Here is a 19,295-nt window from a genome sequence, read left to right as displayed (position 1 = left end):
CTCTCTCTCTCTCTCTCTCTCTCTCTCTCTCTCTCTCTCTCTCTCTCTCTCTTTACGAGTCGATAATAGGAAAACGTTCGTATTTAGCGAACGGAATGAAGTATATGTGCTTGCATGCCGCGATATGTACACAGGAAACGCGTCAGTGTAACGGAAATCTACGGGGAGGAAAAGCAAGCATATGGACTTCTCTCCTCTAGAAGAGATAAAAGGTTGACGGTTGAGTTAGAGGAGTTTGATATCCGCGATTTATATGTACAAATGGGATTAATAACTTCGTGAGAGACATAAAGGAGACTCTACGGAGGGAAATAAAAGAGAAACGGGGATTTTTTCCGTATAAAAAAAAAAGAGAAATATGAAAGAGATAGTCTTGGTATTACACGGTTTCAGCCCAATTACTGAACGGTTATATTAGCTTTTGTTTAATAACTGAAGAGTAAAACTACTTTGGATCTAAATCATCTAATGCTTCTCCTGCAGTTGCTGCGCACAAAAGATACGCAAAAACTGAAGACGTTTACTGAACCGAGAACAGAACAGAAAATAGAGAAAAAACTATACAATTGATTAATCATCAAGTCTGCTGCTCATAAAATGGGCAGGTTTGCTATAGTAGTATTTCATTTTCTGTACATTTTCTAATTAAAAAATTTTAATTCTCATTAATAATTCTCATCGAAGCAATGTAATTCTGTATTAACATATACCTTATTTGTCTCTAGCTCACTTTCATTTCTAACCTTGGTTATCATCTCTGTTAGAGCTTAATACTGTCAAATGCTTTATTTCCTCTAATTTCCTTTTTCTAGCTCTACGTCTTTCTACACGTTCGCGCAATTTTAAGCTCTTTTTTTTAACAATATAAATAAGCATGTTTTCACGGTAGATATTGTAATGCGTGCACATTCTAAAATTGAATTAATATTATTGACACTATATTCTGGAAAAGATCAGCTCACGTGTTGTACAGTAAACTGCTTTTACCAAATAAACTCAAGTTCTTGTCAAGTCTTTATGCAGTATTTTTATAACTAATAAGAATATATTAATGCTAGATAATAACTGGGCAAATGTCTACCCAAACTGCATACATTTCTATCAGATCGAACTTCACGACGCAAGCGAATTTTCTTGTTTGTGTCGTTACAGAAATACATTCATGCATTTCTTGAAAATCATTAACATTTATACATTCGTTATATCAAACCCGTAAAACTTGATAACTAGAATGCAGATTGGTTTGCTACGCGCTTCAAGGTTACTTCTGTATGAAGCGATGACGTAAAGTCATGCCTCGTAACCTTTCTTCTCTGTCGAATCGCCGTTTTTAAAAAGGAGACAAGTTCGTCAGTACTTCTTTAGGGAAACTCGCAGAAGATCGCGTTCATCGTACGAGCAGGGCACGAAAAGGGAAGGGCATCTGGTCACATCGGCCGTATACATCAACGTCTTACACGAATTACGTGCGTAAAACAGATAGTTTACACTGCTCCGAATACACGAGAACTATTTTTATCCGGACGTATATAATCATCGCGCGTTGATTTACGCGGGCGCAAAGTTTCCACACAGCGAGCATACACGATACGTGCGTGCGATTGTCGTTTTTTGCGTGGACTTGATGTCAGTGGCGCACCGGTCAAAAGTAGACCTGCACCCTCCTACGAATCAGCTATTCAATTGAGAGGCAGCGGTGCGACGCGCGAGCGTGCTGGGACAGATTTCACGATCGATGAGAATTACTCATTCAAGCCGTTGCACGACCGAACACCCAATTCCGCCCCATCAACCCCCACCCCGCCCTTACTCACGGAACTGCACCCCTCGGACGGTGGGCTCCGGCAGGAGAAATTGCGACGGGAGAACTTGCCTCCCAAGCACGCTCTATAGAAATGGTAAATACGCTGCGCGCCGAATAATTGTCTGATTTTACGGCGTGATTCCCGGCGTTCGTGTGATCCCAATGGCGCGCGCTTCGGACCTGTTGAGAGAACTCATGAGACGTCGTGAAAGAGAAAGAGACTCCAGCATCCGAGTGATCTTATGTGCGCTCGACTAAATGAAGAAACCAGGAAGTGTGTTAAATTATATTAACTCAAGTATGTCAATTACTCGTGAAGACTGCACTAATGTCTCTCACACTGGTACTTACATTTCTAGACAACACATAAAACTAAAAGATAGTAAAAACATGTCTTTTTGTAGTCATCCTTACAGTTAGACGAAGAAATGCCTAAAATATATCTTTTCAATAAGATACAAAGATACCTAAAAGGCATATTTTCGATCATACAAAAAGTCGACTCTCCCTTTTTTTAACTAGACGAAAAATGGATTGAAAGATATCTTACATGAAAAATACTATGAATAGTGCTATGTAATGAATATTGATTGAATTTCTTTCAGTGCTAGAATCTCACTTCATAGTCTTTCACACAATTTAAAAGTGGTGATTTTAGTCCGATAGACAAACACCCTCGAAGGCCCTCGAAAGTGCGACAATAATGATTAGTAGTAACTTCGCGCTGAGAATTCGGGACAAACGTAAAGAGCTTGCAGAACAGAGTTGGGAGTAACGCAGCAAACCATTTCCAAACTATATGAGATGGGAAAGATTCAAAAAGAAGGATTCCATATAAACTCACCGAAGCCAACAAAAATCAGCAAGTGACAGCGTATCTCTCTCTTCTCAATAAGCAGCGTAGAAAACGTTTTTTATGAAAAATCGTTACGGGTCTTGAAAAATAGACTCTATGACAATCCGAAACGCAAAAAGTCGTAAGTAAATTCTGGTGAAACATCAACATTGGTTGCAAAGCCAAAATTCATTGGAAGAAAAGTTCTACTCTGCATTTGGTGGGACATTAAGGACGTGATTTATTATGAGCTGTTGGAACCGGCTGAAACAGTTACTGCGGATTGTTACCAACGCCGGTTAATCCACTTAAGTTAGGAATTGGAAAGAAAACGTTCGTATACTGGCAAAGGAAAGCAATTCCTATGGAATTGCTGTATGACATCGTCAGGCCACACATTGCTTCTAAGCAAAAGACACCATAATGAATCTTGCAGTACGCGGCGTATTCATCAGACATAGCTCCTTCCGATTATCATTTCCGTGATATCCAGTCGGTATACTTTATCTGATACTCGCTTTCAATTAGTGAATGAGATCCGAAAATAACTTGACGACTTCGTCGTGTCCAAAGACACAATATTTTTCCGAGATGAAATGAATAAGCTGCCTGAAAGATGGTTTAAAGTTATAGAAAGCAACGGCGAATACTTTGACTGGAAAAAATACATACTTTTCTAAAAATAAACTCTGTACATACATACTTTTCTATAAATAAACTCTGTATTGAAAATCTATCATCTTTTAGTCCTCTTTTAGGCACTTGTGTGCTGTCTGGGTTGCGACTATGATTACAATGCGATTTAGTTGTTGAAAGCTGGTCATCCCCGCTCAAAAGTACGAGCGCGCTTGCTTTCTGTGATCAATTGTACGAAGTTTAAAACGAAGAGTTTGAATTGTCTTATCAGTCGGAGTTTTCATTGAAATCTTACGAAGTTGTTTATAATTAAGCGGAACAATACGGCGACTTCTTCCTGCTGTGCTTACACTCTTATGTAAATTCGCGCATGACCGACACCGCACCGCCGACGCGATTAAAAGTTTCGTCGCGAAATAAGTATAAGAAACTTTCGCGAAGTCGTACGTAAGAGAGCGGTCGGTAGACGCGACGGTACTTTTCCAATAACCGATTTCACCCATTCCATGAAGTTTCGCGGCACAATGGCTGTGCCGTTGCAGAACAAAGCCGCTATTGATATCGTGATTTTTAGTGTACAAAGAACTTCCCCTGGATTTCTGGCGTTTTCTGGATTTCCATACGAAAGCGGTAGATTCGGTCAGCAATCCAAGTATTTTCGACACATATTTCCTGTGTCGTGAGCTGCGTGCGTCGAAACGTATTTCCTGTGTTGTGAGCTTTGAATTGGAAATTTGTTTTACAATGTCCCTGAATGTGAAAATTATCACGATTAAAAAAAATTACCAAGATTAAAAAATATAGGTTGCAGTTCCGAGGAGGTTCATTCTCAGATTCTCATGGAACTCATGATCAATATATTATCAAATTAGATAATATAACATTTACATTGATAACAACTGAACAATAAAACTGTCTTGCTGCATAAAATATTATGTTTGTCTTGTCTTATTAAACCGTGTGAATACTCTCGATTAATGGTAATTCGTGAAATCACATTGCCAGACGTAATAGCTATAAATTGATTGGCAGTTCAATCTTAATCTATTATTGTCACGATACTTGATTGCTATACCGTTAAAAAGCAACCGCTATAAAAAGCTGTTGGTTTAAGCGCAGCCTAAAAGTGCGAGTTTGATTCCGCCTCGTCACTCAGTTTTTCAGTCCGATCGTATATACACGGTGTCAATAACGTACGATCGATGCCACGCTGCATGCTGTTTATTTTCTCCGGAGGTAAAACGTACAGGATGCCCGCATGTATTTACCGCGAATAACGGAACCGCGGCGATGTCGGATCACGAGAAGGAAAAGAGAGGAGAGAAACGGAGGAAGAGCGGTAGGGAGCGATACGAGTCGAGAGAGAGAGAGAGAGAGAGAGAGAAAGAAAGAAAGAAAGAAAGATGGAAGAACGACGGATAGAAAGAACGAGCTTCGAGAAAACGAGGAACTCGTGTAGCAAAATCGGCCGAGATATTCGTGTATGATTTCACATCGATAGAAAATAAAATTTCCGCGTATTAACAAAAAAAATCAATATAAGAGATTCGGCGGAAGGAGACCAGTTCATTTAGGGAACATTTTGAGTCATTTTAACATTAGATTGTCAATATGGTAGTAGCAGTAGTAGTAGTTAAATCGTTACTGTCAATGTGAAGTCATTTTGACTCCCTTAATTGTTTTTCCATTTGTAATTTGCCTTAATGTTTTTAATAATTTTTTTAACAGAAGAAAAATAAAACAATACCAAATAGGCTGCGTTCCGAAATGCACTGCCAGTACTGAAAATCTATAGTTTATGTTACGTATATTATAGAATTTCAGTACTGGCAGTGAATTTCGGAACGCAGCCATAGTAGTTCAAAGTGTAGGTTAACATAACTAACTTTCAACAATTTCTAAGGTTAAGATATCTTTTCAATCAAGACAATTCTCATAATCTCTCATACTTTACTTTCTCTCCTTACTATTAATTATCATAAACTATTATTGTAAACTATTATTGGTAACGTTTTCTATCACCTCTAATTATTTTACTGCAAATTGTATCCGCGTTTATCATTTATTCCACACAAAATTAACTTGCTATATTATTTTTAATTTTTATTTTAAGCTCTGCCCTCCCCTGTATTGTATACGAGTGTTTGAGGCGGTCTCACTCCATAGATTTAATAAATTTATCTATTTATCTATACTTTTATTTCTCACAGCAAGCAATTCGTGTATGTTAAAACTCTGTACCGTAACTATTTAACGCGCAATCTGCCCACGCCAGAGGAGATTGTCTAGGAACAATCCAGGAAAACTTGTTGCGTATGTTCGCAGGTATGCTCGTTCAGACGTGTATGCACTTTTAAATTGTGGTAAGTGCACCGTCGCGTCAGTGCAGCCGGCCCTACGGGCGAGCGCTTAGGTCGCGAGGCGAACGCTCGCGTTACGCGCGGAGTGACACGAGCGTTACTCTTGCCCGTTGGCATAATGGCACGCTGCACGTACACGTGCGTATGTATTAGAGCGGGAAGATCTTGCCATGATAAGGCGGCGTGTAGAAGTCCTACGAACTGGTTCGCAACAGTGCGCGTCACCGGTCGACTCGTCCGAAGAGACGTTTCCTGGTGGTGACGATACTCGAATTGACCCCGGGTTCGTTGCTCTTAAAATCAATCAGTAAAGGTGTTTTCTGGAAGGTTGGAAAGAACTAACTCACCGATGATCGGTGAATATTGATTTTCAGTGAAAACATCCTCACTTTGCTACTTCATCTTATTTCTCACGGATTTTGATCAGTGGAAGTAAGATTTCACTACAAAACCGATGTGACAAACAAATTCGTTATACCAAATCCGAGTTTCTGCGTTTGTAATGACAGAATTAACGGCTTCCGTACGTCTTGCGTGCAACCACACTGTCTGTGTTCGCGAAGTGCATCAATAATAGGAACAGTCACTGCTATTAGCTGATCCAATCAGCAGGATTTTACTGACTGCAGTGCTATACTTGTAATTGAATCACCAGTTATAAATATAGCATTTCAGTGAAGAATACTGATTGTACTTTAGAGAGTGTGTGTGTGCTCAATACTTCATTCGCGTATTACTCCCCGCGCAAATTGTAAACGTTCGTAATTTATGGGGAAAAGAAAAGAAAAAAGAGAGGAAGACAAGAATATACGCTGCACACGATACACCAAGTGCATCGTGGCTGAAGATCGATTGTCGGCCAAAAAGAAAAAGGTAGAAAAAAGAAAAAGGAATGGTACTCTTACCTTAATCGTACCACGTCACTCTGCTCCCCCAATTATGTTCAAGGAAAATGTTAACGATCCTTCGGACGTTCCGTTTTCGTCGATGGAACCGGATGGTACGTGCTCGCCGATCGATATCAAACTCGAGGGCGATCCTGCTGTATTCACTCTCCTATCACATGTTTAGCATCGAATGTACCCGAAATGCATGCCCTAGGTCGTTTCGCTTCGTAACTAACAAACATTTGCTACGAGAACGCTTCGTTACGAGAAGAAATACGACGTATTTCTAGTCCGACGAGGACGAAGATTCCACTTTCTACGAAGCTCGACGAAACCTCGTGCTATATTTCAATTTATTCAATTAACGGTAATAAAACCTTTTTGGTATACTTTTTGATTTTGATATACAAGATTACAGGACAGAGGGAAATATAAAAAAATAATTAACAAATCCATTCACAAATACATATCCGCAAATTAACGAAAATGAAAAAATTAGGATGTGAATTAGGGTCTATTTAAAAAAGATAACAGGATAATCATTGAACAGACCAATAGAGTTTGAGTAGTTGTTTATCAGTATACATACCCGATTAGGATATGTTTACAGGATATTATTGTGATATAAGCAATTCGTGTAGTTATATGTGTTTTTATTATTACGTGAAGTTATAAATGCAGAAGTTTTAAAGCCGAAGAGAGAAGTTTGATGTATTATTAGAATTAATGTCACACTATACAATGAAAATATGTATGCAGTTTTGATGCATATGTAACTCCACACCAAAAATAAATTATGTAAAAGATATGATTCATGAAACTGACTAACAGGCAAGTTAAAACTCCGCATATTTTCAACAAAGAAATCGAATTCTATTCTTTACTTTTTCAAGTTTTAGGGAGGATTTCATATAATAAAGTGTTTCACACATTGAACTATCCACTAGACATATTATTGCACTAGTAGTTTTAAGATTTTCCGCTAATGTCTCGGGTAATGATTTCCATAATGTGCGAAGCTGATACGACAACTGTTTCAAGGTGAAAACTCGTTTTCCCCAAAGCTTCATTTTCATGGTTGTCCATATATTTTCAATAGGATTAGCGTTGAAAGACTACACAGGTCTGCACAGACTGCTAGGTGGAAACCTATTACAACGCTGGCGCTGCATCACTAGAATTTTCTCAATAGAAAATGCTATAAGACAATGTAACTTCATGCATTAGACTATTATGCCTGTCTGTGCATACATATAAGTATCGTGTTACGCATGTTGCGTCATAAATTTGCCGTGAGCGATGTTCTTATTGCTTCCGCGAGAGAGCGATTCCCCTGGGAACCGCTTTGCAGAAGAGGATTCACTCGGCCGCCCGGCGCTCGCGGAAACGATTAGCGCGCATATAGTGGTGCAACGATCCATCATCCATCGTGGGTCACGAGAGGCGAGTGACCACCACCATCACCACCAGCAGCACCGGGCAGGAAGAAACCGCGTCAGGTAATCGCACGGCGTCCTAGCAACGTCCAGCTTTCCGCACACTCGTGACGCTTTTTGTCGGCGGATTCGTTTTGTCCGCCGTGCGTTCTCCGTCTCCGCGCTGAGGCGAGCACGCGCATCACTCAATCCTTAATAAACGGACTCTCTCTCTCTCTCTCTTTCTCGATCGATTCCCGCGGATCCGCGACTCGCCAGCATCGTCAGGTGCTTGCTCGTGAGCTGACGTTCATTTCGTGAAAATTCAGCGCGTTGCAACATGGGACGTCACTACGTCGCGTACCACGCATTCGACGCTTTGTGACACTTCATCCCGCGGCAATGTTGATACTTCCGCGCTATGAACGTCGATTAAGCAGACATTATGATCGGCGATCGCGCTGATGGAGCCCCGGTGTTACGCAGTTACGTTCTTTCGACGATACGATCTCGTTTCAATGCCGAGACCGACCGACGACGACACAACACGCAAAACGTCAATAAGATCCACTTACATACTCGGTATTGGCATACGGATTCTTATCGGCCGAAGGTGATCGTCGTCGGAGCGAGAACCGTCTCAACACTTGGCGCACCGCTCGAGGGATTCAATGAACGTACGGCCGAGTTTCGGGAAACCGCGGCCCGAACTGGTCGAAATTTCCGGAGGATGCCGACCGTTAATAACAATTGGCTCTGATTTCAGCGGAGAAACAGGTCATGTAGATTCGAGTGGAATGAGAGAGCCAGAGAAAGAGAGAGAGAATCAGCGGCACGACACGATAGGACGAGACTTCGCTGGGTTGCTTCGATCGCGTTATCAGAGCTGCATATTTGAGAGAATACTACCACTGCTATCCCCCTCTCCTCGGGAGAGCGAAACTTGCCTCGCTGCCTAGTTTGCTCGAAAATGAAGCTCCGAACAGCTCCATCGACAGGTGTGCGTTGACCCCTCGAAATCCTGTGCTTCACTCGCGGCGGAATCGCGCGATTCCACGATCGATGTGCAACAGTTCCGAGTGCGTGTACGTGTATAACGACATCGAGAAACGAGAAGTACAAAATCACGCAATACGCGGTTTCTCTCTCGACGCGAGCTTCCCACAAATCTATCGAATATCGTCAGATTTCACACACAATCGGCTGAAAGACAGAGTTAGCGCCAGTTCATATTTAACGCGGCCAAAGTGTCCCACGAATCGCGGTTACGCCGATCATTCAATTGCGATCGACTGTTCGCTTTCATTTTCTAGATCGTAACTGCGGCCGTGTCGCGCATGCAGGGAAGGCAGATTGGTTAATCAGAATTAATGGTAACCCACATCGTGCGGGACGAGCCCTTGGGACCAGTTGCACTTCGATCGCATCTCGCTCAAGCGATTCTTCCCAGAGAGAAGAGGTCCCCACCCGGCGAGATCATTCTCGGGACGACGAGCACTAACAACATGCTGTCGCGCATACGTGGGGACACGGGAAACAACGACGAAATTGTCGACGGACGTAACGCTAACCCACATTGTGCAGTGCGAGCGCAACCCCCTTCCCTCTGCCGAGGTCATTGAGGTGCAACCAACTCGGGAGGCGGTCGCGCGCGCGATCCCTTCGCATCCCTTGCGAATCCGTGCGATTTACTTACTTGTCGGCAGCAACGGCGATGCGTGTGCGTGTGCACGCTGGGAATAGTCGATTGTGGTCGGGAAGAGAGCGATGTCACAGTAAATAGTCACGATGCCGTACCACACAACTGGGTAAACGCGCGCACCGCGATGGCATGCTACAGTGACTCCAGCACGAAGTCCAGCGAGCGACTGTTGCGTCCCGGTGGTTTGCCCCGTGCCATGGGCCACGGCTCGGCTCGGCTCGGCGCGGCACGGCGCAGCTCGGCACGGCGTCGATGCGAGCGTTCCCCGTGTACGTACAGTTACTCCCATTAATATTCGGAGATCTCGCGCCACTTCGACGTTCGTGTTTATCGCTTCATGACGAATTGCCTCGAAACGGTAATAATTCTCTCATGCGATGTCGCGCATTAAAATACTTATTTGTCCTGATCTGTGGTATTATTATTCTAATTTCCTCCTAGGTTAGAGAATACTTCCCCCCTAGAATGTTTCACTACAAAATACATTTCCAACGACATGAAGCAGTTTTTATGTCACATAACAGTCAGTGGCACAAGAACGTGTATGCAATAATTTCAACAGTTGGTATCTAGTATGCAACATTTTCATGCGACAAGGTTGGTAATACGTTAAGTTAAAATGTTTTGAAAGCTATGTCTCAGCTTCATTAGTGCCTACACGATAGTCGTACGAAGTGCGGAAGCCGGACATGTACGGAATGGGAACGTGAAAACGGCATCATTGCAATGGATTAGCATTGACAGTATTCTAACGCTAGTTCAATTGAGAATATATAGACAACCATGAAGATAAAGCTTCCGGAAAAACGAGTTTTCACTTTGAAACAATTGTCATATCAGCTTCGCACAATATGGAAGTCGTGACCCGAGATAGTAGCGGGAAATCTCGTTGAGAGTATACCTCAACGCTGCCAAGCATACTCAACAATGGAAGAAACTGGACGCTGTACTAAATAAACGCATTTTAGTATATACAATGTAGATAGATAGTTAAAATAAGTTAAAATAAAACATATATAATTTAAATAAGCATAGATACTCAGATAGCACAGAAAATTCAAAAAGAATTCAGTCATATGTTACCAATTCTGAGTTCATTTTTAGGTGCAAAAAGAATTCTTTTCACTGAACTGAACTCTGAAGAATTCTTTTTACATTTGAAAATGAACTCAGAATTGGTGACACAACTGAATTTTTTTCTAATTTTTTTTAAATTCTCTGTACTATCTGGATAGTTTAAATAAGTAATTTAAGTATAAAATCGTAGCAGTATACATGAAAGAAATATAGTATTTTCATAAATTCTTTTCACAAATTTTATTATGCATATTTTATGCATTGCATATTTATGCAATTTTACTACACATATGAAAAAAGAAAGGATTATAAATTATTATAGAATGTCTATTTCTCGGTTATCAAATTCTATAATAATATTTACTATAAAATTCTTTCCATATAAATAATTAAGATAAAAAGATTCGTTTATTATGTTTCAAATAATTTTTCAGGGTAAAGTAACGACTTTAGAAGTAAATGCACGAGTGTTTATAGAAATAACTGTATGTATATATGTATACACTTCGTCTCTAGCTTCGCGCACTTTTCTCGCTCGTGTCTGTGACGTTCCTCCTCTCTCGCAGGAGCTTCTCCTTGTCGTGATGTTTTGCGCGAATCGTTACAACGTCCCGGGTCTGAGAGTCACTGAACCCCTTTGCATCAGTCCTCCAATTACTTATATCCCTGATGTCCTCAATCAAATATATAACTTCCCTCGATTTACGATATGTAATCATGATCTCTTGGTCATATCGGTCAAGTGTCCTGGTTTCTCCAGAGACACTCCCAGCTGTGATATAATTTGACTGAAATCAATACTAATTAATAGCGATTTCTATTCTGATCGATTTTCTATTTCATCTTAAATTATAATGTTTTGGATAACAATGGACACTTCTGTTTGCTAAATGCGATTAATGCCGATTAATATTGATATAATCGAGCTATAGCAGGATCACTGCGAAAGCAGACGCTCGGAATGTAAAAAAAAAAAAATAAGAAACAATATGTGAGAGACTACAATCTACCAGACCATAACTAATAATATCTTTCAAGCGAAGGGAAGTAAGAAGCATCGCGTGTTTAAACCTTGCAGATCGTTCATTAATGTTTTCTCACTATCATCCATATGCTAGACGATATACGTCTATCCATCTGCTTTTTTAATCTCCTACCTTTTCTTGATCGTAAATTACAATTACATTATAACGACCGAGGATGCTAGCGGTGAGAAAGTGTAAAGGCATGTGTCGCACAGTCTCTCAAAGTTATGTGGAAAAAGTACGTTATTTTTATACTGTCGCCCGATTGGATTTTCCTGGCGCGGAGGGAACGCTCGTTAACCCCTTCGATATACTTACATTGGCATGATGGCAACCCGATACGTGCGAATATATTCGCAATTTCTAAGAAAATCAATTATGTCGGAACGAATCGGCGGAAAAAATATTGAATAAAATTAAATTCGGATTTCTCTATTTTTCAAATTATTAAAAACGAATTACAAATTTTTAGATTTTCTAATATCAATATAGAACTGACTAGTTATCAGACATAAGCAATCGCAATATCAGTGACGATAATTTAATCGAAATAAGTAACGTGTCGTGGAATTTGCATTTACGTAGCATTATGCGTTATCGAGATAACGCTCCAAAAGTTATAATAGATTAAACGAGGCAGCATGTGGCATTGAGATCTTTCTCTCTCCCCCCCCCCCTCTCTCTCTCTCTCTCTTCTCTTTCGTGACAAGAGATCTACAGAACGCAGATCGATACGAACATCAGTTTAGCTTTATTCAGAGTAGAGATACGAATTACGGATATTTTGCGAAGCCAATGTGAACAACATACCACTTTTGCACCCCACTTGATTAATTAATCTTACATGATTACGCCTTAGTCAGATGCAAGAAAAACTCAACTTCCCAACGAATCCTATTCGAAGTCTCTCTGAAATCTAGAAGTGAGGATATTAATATTAGTTTCTGATGAAAAGCGTTTTTGTGCTGCTTTAACGCAGTTGGAATCTGGCCAACTCGCTTAAAATTTAGAGATTATGACTTCAGGTAGCAGTGGAAAATGTTTTCAGTTGAAAATTACGCCACACAATCTAAAAACATAAAAGAGTAAAAGCTTATACCTGTTGTGAACCTGAGCAGAAGGTAAAAGATCATAGAAATTAAGCAAACGTTCGGCGCACTAAGTAAAGGATGGATGACACAAAATCTGAAACCACGCGGAGCCACACATATGAATGCAGCAACGTAAAAAATATGAAGTTTCAAATTTTTTAATATTTAAACGAAATAATATCAACATTAGATTTTATGGATTATTCAAATAGATAAATTTCAACAAATTTATCTTTAAATGTTTATAACGTAAATTGAAAACATTTTCTCAAATATTTATGAAAATTATTTTCATATATTTATTATAATTTTTTTAATATATCAATCTTTATTTTATAAAGAAAAATATTTTAAAAACATTTTATAGATATTTTGTCCTGTCTGAGAGGTAATTCAAAAAGAATAATATTATCGATCATTTTTAGTTATTGGATATAAATATTTGAACATTCAGTGTGTAATGGAGTATTAATTTACAATAATTTATAACTAGCTCAATATTTATTATGTGTGCGTATGTATGCAAACTTACAATAAAATATATTAGATATTTTTATGAAACTGTACACATTTCTAGTTTTATGTTGAGATTTTATGCAAATTTATCGACAAATTTACCTACAGAAGATTATTAAATAGCGAAATTTTCTATTACACTAAGGGCCGATTGTTCCAACTTCTTCGTAAGCTACCTGAGAGTTAAATCATATGTCTATCTTCGTTTTTCTTCAAATTGGATAGAGACAGACACATGATTTAATTGTCAGATAGCTTACCAAGAAGTTGAAACAATCGGCCCTAAGGTTCAGTTCCAAAAGTTTAATCGTAAATTGGGGAACTTATTCTCGAAAAATATCGTATACGATATTTGTCGAAAATAAGGCCCTCTGGGCCTAAATCCTATAAGGTCAACTTTAGTCTTTAATTATCTCGTCGGTGGCTCGACTATTCGAGGGCGCTCGACCAATGGCGAAGTGCGCGTGCGCGCATGAGCCAAACGAATTAGGATCGACACGCCGCAACAGCGCTATTGCTTCTCTCGACGATATCGCTTCTCTCGACAGTTAGTGCTAGTTAGTCAGATTGATTGTGCATATGCCACCATGGATTCTTTGGCAAATTACGCCAGTGACGGCGACAACAGTAACAACTCGGACGATGCGAAGGTGAGTAATCGTGAAGAACGAGCAAACTGCGTTCCTGACGACCCAGATGCACTCTCGTTCGTCACCATTCGGGACGCCTCAGAATAGCGATGTATACCGCTTCAACATGGCTCCTCTATGCGTACTTATTCGATGGATGTAATTCCGCAACTTTTGTGGATTCGTAGTATCGAAGACGCGCGTTGTTCATTCCGAAAAATATTTCTCTATCCCATCGAGATTTATGTTGTATGCAATTAATTCTTAGTAATGTTTATAGATCGTATAATGTACGAAAACAAAATGAAGATATAATTTGTCCCACTGTTTTTGTGACTAGTAAGTTGATTTGTGCTTCCTTCATATTTTATATCTTTGTCTATGCTCTCTTTTCAAGACACCTCTTCAAGAGCATGAAGAGACCAGCAGGAGGGCCAGTGATGCCAACTACGACCCAGTGCAAATGGATATGAGTGAGGTATGGCAAAAGCATACATCATGATCCTTACTTAGCATTAAGTACGAAACATTCGGACAAAGCCTAAGAAGATACCGCTGTGACTTTATGGGTGCTGTATGTACATGCAAAGTCTTAGGCCTGATACATAAAGGGACTAGTATCTGGTTTTGCAAGGTCATGTCAGTAAATAATCATCAATTGAAGTAATAAACAAATGCAGTCTGCAAGAGGCAGAGGCACTATGCTTATAGTATTGACAATATCTCTGATCCGATTATCACATGGCACACCGTTGAGTTTATCGGCGAATTGGAAGCTGGGTAAAATTGGCCTCCAGTATATTTGCAGTTAAGACAATGAATAAGACAAGACCTTGAAACCTTACCGAACGCGGGATATAATCAGGCTATCTCATTGACATAATTAAAATTTAAATAATAAGTAAATGGGAATAGTGCCATTTCGTGAGACAATATTAACACGTAGCTCTGTTGGTAATACATGATACAATATCTACGCATCTCGGCAAGGTCTATGCTGTGTGAGGGTCTTTCAAGACTACCCCCAAGTCCTATTCAGAAGATAGAGGTGAGTAGAGGAAGCTGGCAGAAGGTAACACTAACAAAACATCACCATCAAAAAGAAACCACAAGTACAAATATAGTCGGATGATACTAACTGCGGAAGCAGATTGACGTCAAGGGCCCTCATATTCCTCTCTCTCGCTCTCTCTCTTTCTTGCGACACACAGTTGTTTCGTATGTTGGTTCCACTTTACCTACTGGTAATTAACAATACAAACATGCAAAAGGGAAAATATCCAGCAGTCGGCATTCCATCAGTCTTTGGCATTCTAGTGCGGATATTATCGAATATTAAAGTGTATGGAGATTTGAAAGAAAACTAGTAAATGAATAATAATAAATAATTAATAAATTCCGTTATACTCGCCTTAATGTTTGATCAAATTCGGGCAAGAGTGCCGAAAAATAGCGAGTGCTGTCACGAGTGCCAGCTACTAGACGTTTTCCCTTATACATGATTTATGATAAAATCTAGCAACACGCGAAGATTTGCGTGTCGCCGGACTTTTGTATCAAGTACAACCAAGGATGCGAGAAAACGAATTTCCGATCTGTAGAGAGAAATTACTTGAGTACTTGATGTGTTACCTCTTAATGTTAGAGTGTTCTGTAAATTTGTGAAATACAAGCTCTTACGATGTATGTGCGATATTGTTTACTCTCGAGAAACTCAACTACTTTACGTGTTATTGAAGTTCTGTATCTTGAAATAGCTTTTGCGGTAGGAATTAAGAGCTATTTCTATACTTAGCGGAATATGCGAGGAAATCATATTGAAGTTGATAATTTTTCTCTTCTCTAGGAGAGCAATAACAACAATTCCTCCAGGGAATCCAGTAGCGAACGCGTGAACAGTCCCTCAGTAACGCAGTCTACCTTCACTTCAAGAACAGAGTCGTCTCGGTCCTTATCATCTCCGTCAGACCAGAGGTAGGCTGGTTTGCTAATAGATATGTATGTGATACAGGTGCTAGCAATATTTCTATAGAAATTTCGTAGAAAAAAAATCGTAGTATAATTTATTTTCTCTATAAAAATTACATCAAATTATACACCTGTTATATACATAATAATAATACGCATCTGTGTGGTATACCCCTGCAGAACGTAATCGTTTTACAGGCGAACCGATCATGAGAACCATACGAGCTCGAAAGACGACCATAAGCGAAGTGACCGAAGCGAACGTAGTAGTAGTAGTCGTCATGTATCCGACAAAGGAGGTCGCCGCTCATCGTACGATGACCGGAAACAACGTGATAGCAGTCATAGAGATAGCAGGGATTCGAAAAGAAGTCGAGACGACGATAGGAAATCACGAGACGATGACAAGCGAAAGTCAGTCGGATCGTCTAAGGATGAGAAGAGCGACGATAGAGAGAGAAGCGACAAGGATCATCATTACAGGGACGACAGGAGGGATCGCAATCGCGAGAGGGACCGACGCAGGGATCGTGACAGAGAGCGAGATCGACGGCATTCCAGAGACGACCGGTCGAAGGATCGACACCGAGACGAGCGTTCGAGTTATCACAAGGAGAAGGATCGTGCGCGGTCGAGGTCACGATCGAGGGATCGCGCGCCACCGCCATTCAGGACGATGAGTTACCGGGAGGAGAAAGGACGGAATAAGTTGGCGCAATTAGAGAAATTGGGAATAGAATTAAAGCCACCCGAGGGTGATTGTACAACGCTCGGTCTGCAGACCGAGCAGAACTATTACAATCCGCTGGCGACGGCAACACAGGGCAAGTACGCGGAGCAGATCCAGAAGAGGAAGCTGTTATGGGCAAATAAGGTGACACAATGACATTGAGTATAGTAACAGTGATTAGTATTGTTCAGTAATGCTCGCAATCTGTACTTGCAACTTTATTGCTGTATTTTCTTTGTAGTCAAAACAAGATGATGGTAATAGTACGTCAGCCACTGCTTCCACTGCCAATACGTGGATGGGTACAACTTTCACGCATGATCAAGATGGAAAGGTAACTGCGAAGTTTAAGCGTTTGATGGGTATAAAAGGCGATATGCCCAGTGTGCCGACGGTAGGAACCAAACCGGATATTCTAAAAAAACAGGAGGAGATGTTCAATAATATGGAACAACAATATGAAGTGGCTCGTGCTACAACTCATACTCAACGTGGTGTTGGGTTAGGTTACGCTACTGGTGGTTATCAATTTCCACGGTAAAGCGCGTAGAAATCTCCACTCCTCCGCACTACTCATTTAATACCGATATGTTGAGTGTAAGAAATGTAGTTACGTTCAACATAGGCGATCTGGTAGACTCGATTATTTCAACTGATAATGATTTATTTCTAAGCCATTCAAGTCATCCTACAAGGCGATAGTGAAATATAGTTAATTTAGTTTTCAAAGTTCACGATAAAATTTGTGTTTTTGTTGTAAGCACTAAAAATAAATTTATTAAGATTATCTAGAAAGCTCGAATACGTGCGCGTAGTTTACATTTATTACAGCGAAATCCAGTTCGCTTCAAATTTCAATTCCCCAATCAAGTCCGTGAATTTTACAACAATTTTAAAGCAACTTTTATTGCAGTATGATTTTGTAACTCGTTAACCTTCTGAGGACCGGCTTTTTTTTTATCGACTTTTTTATTTTAACAGTTAGAACTTTTTTATCAATATCATTGGGTCGAATGGGGAAGAAGCTGACACCGCCGTCGCGCCGATATATTGGCTTCTGGTCCTCCAAAGGTTAATGACTACGTTTATATAGCAATGTTAAGGGTCTGCAGGAGTCGTAAATCCTGAATTGCGTTTGGAGACCTCATGCGATGAAAGCGCGAAGCATTGCCATCTGTGTGTGTGTCCATACGTACGTCCTACATAAGTGCATTGTTTGCGCGAACGCATGACAGGAAAATTGGATCGAGCTGACAGCATTAAAGTGCAGCTCAACTTGGTATCTACACGGATAAAAAATATGCTTCACAGACGTTACGTTTGGCGACCAAACAATTTTTTATTTGCTCTTTGCATTATTATCGAGGTTGGTACAGAGCCCGATTTTGCAGTTGGCCTTTTATAAATTCATAACATTAAAATGTGAGCTCAATACTGCACCCGCGTCGAATATTTATTCAAATAATTTATTCGATATTTATTTCAATCTTTTTTCCCAAAAATCGCTCTGTACCGACCTGCGGACGTTTATCCTGATTACAAATATTGCAATTATGAAACCATTCTTTCTGCATTTTAGCCACAATTTTTTTTCTACGTTTGCATAGTTTGCGGCTTTCCGCCAGATGTCTCTAGTATAATTCCTGCAGACTTATTCTGGGGCCCTATTCCCTATGGGAATATAATAGGGCTCTAGGGGTCCTATTTTCTATCCACTCTAAAAAAAGGCATGTAAAAGTCGTTCTACATTAGTTGCAAGTCTCAAGGTCACAAGAAAATTGTCAATCACAGTTAACTCTTCTTTGGTCGTAAGAAGAATGATCGATTGTGATTGGTAAATTTTTTTACGATTTTGCGATTTGCAACTAATGTAGAAACCTAATGGCTTCTGCACACAGGACGCGGTAATGCTTGCCGCGCGACGGAAGTCTGCGCGACAGCCAATCAATATGTCGTTTTTCCGTAAAAGCTAGAAAGTTATTACGGAAAGCAGCATATTGATTGGCTGTTGCGCGTACTTCCGCCGCGCGGCAAGCGTTGCCGCATTCTGTGTGCAGGAGCCATAAGGTCTGGTTGCACCAACATTATTTTGGCTTTAAGCGAAACTTAAATATATATCTATCTTTATCTTTCTTTCTAAATAAATAAAGACAGACACATATTTATGCCTCGTTTAAAATAAAAACGTTGGTGCAACCGGACCTAATGGTTCTTGCACACAGGACGCGGTAATGCTTGCCGCGCGGAAGTTCGCGCGACAGCCAATCAATATGCTGCTTTCCGTAATAACCTTCTAGCTCTTACGGAAAAACAACATATTGATTGACTGTTACGCGATCTTCCGCCGCGTGGCAAGCATTATCGCGTCCTGTGTGCAGGAGCCATAAAAGATTTAATTGTTGTCGCTTTTCCGCGATGCTGATTGGTTCTCTCGCTTAACTCATTTCATGTGGGCTGCGGCTTACTTCGTGTCGTTTGCGCTTGTCAAATTATCAGACAAATAATGGTGCGATCACATGGAACGGAACGTATGCGGAATGGGCGGAACGCTCGTGATTGGCTCAACCTGTTTTACGTTTGTTCCGTCTAAGTCGATCCGCAAGTTTATATTCTATCTGCA

The 19,295-nt window shown here is 40.3% G+C and overlaps 2 protein-coding genes across 9 annotated transcripts in view; one reads left to right on the top strand and one right to left on the bottom strand.

Moving 5' to 3' along the window:
• LOC116854098 overlaps positions 1 to 9,798 on the bottom strand; it is a 23,125-nt gene extending 13,327 nt beyond the window's left edge. For 2 of the 6 annotated variants that reach the window (XM_032835683.1, XM_032835678.1), the window contains exon 1: positions 9,634 to 9,798. The gene's annotated coding sequence lies outside the window, so the exon portion shown is untranslated. Of the gene's footprint in view, positions 1 to 6,540; positions 8,201 to 9,633 lie in introns of those variants that run through there. The other 4 variants (XM_032835679.1, XM_032835677.1, XM_032835684.1 and 1 more) reach the window with 3 other exon arrangements.
• A 4,024-nt stretch (positions 9,799 to 13,822) lies between these two features.
• Positions 13,823 to 17,477, top strand: LOC116854127 (arginine/serine-rich coiled-coil protein 2-like). Of its 3 annotated transcripts, XM_032835732.1 has the most exons (6): positions 13,929 to 13,998; positions 14,375 to 14,455; positions 14,968 to 15,025; positions 15,824 to 15,951; positions 16,144 to 16,819; positions 16,917 to 17,477. In XM_032835732.1, exons 3-6 carry the CDS (start codon positions 14,972 to 14,974, stop codon positions 17,214 to 17,216), a joined length of 1,158 nt encoding a protein of 385 aa, XP_032691623.1. In that variant the 5' UTR covers positions 13,929 to 13,998; positions 14,375 to 14,455; positions 14,968 to 14,971; the 3' UTR covers positions 17,217 to 17,477. The 3 variants fall into 3 exon arrangements, with proteins under 3 accessions (XP_032691620.1, XP_032691622.1, XP_032691623.1); XM_032835729.1 differs by lacking the exon at positions 14,968 to 15,025 and having other exon boundaries at positions 13,823 to 13,998; XM_032835731.1 differs by having other exon boundaries at positions 13,920 to 13,998; positions 14,375 to 15,025.
• The last annotated feature ends 1,818 nt before the right edge of the window (positions 17,478 to 19,295 follow it).

Source organism: Odontomachus brunneus, unplaced genomic scaffold (genome assembly GCF_010583005.1).
Source record: "Odontomachus brunneus isolate Ranch 3 - 2012 unplaced genomic scaffold, Obru_v1 Obru_scaffold_008, whole genome shotgun sequence".
Classification (NCBI taxonomy): Eukaryota; Metazoa; Arthropoda; class Insecta; order Hymenoptera; family Formicidae; genus Odontomachus; species Odontomachus brunneus.
Note: the sequence above shows the minus strand (reverse complement) of the source record. Positions and strands in the feature narration are given on the sequence as shown.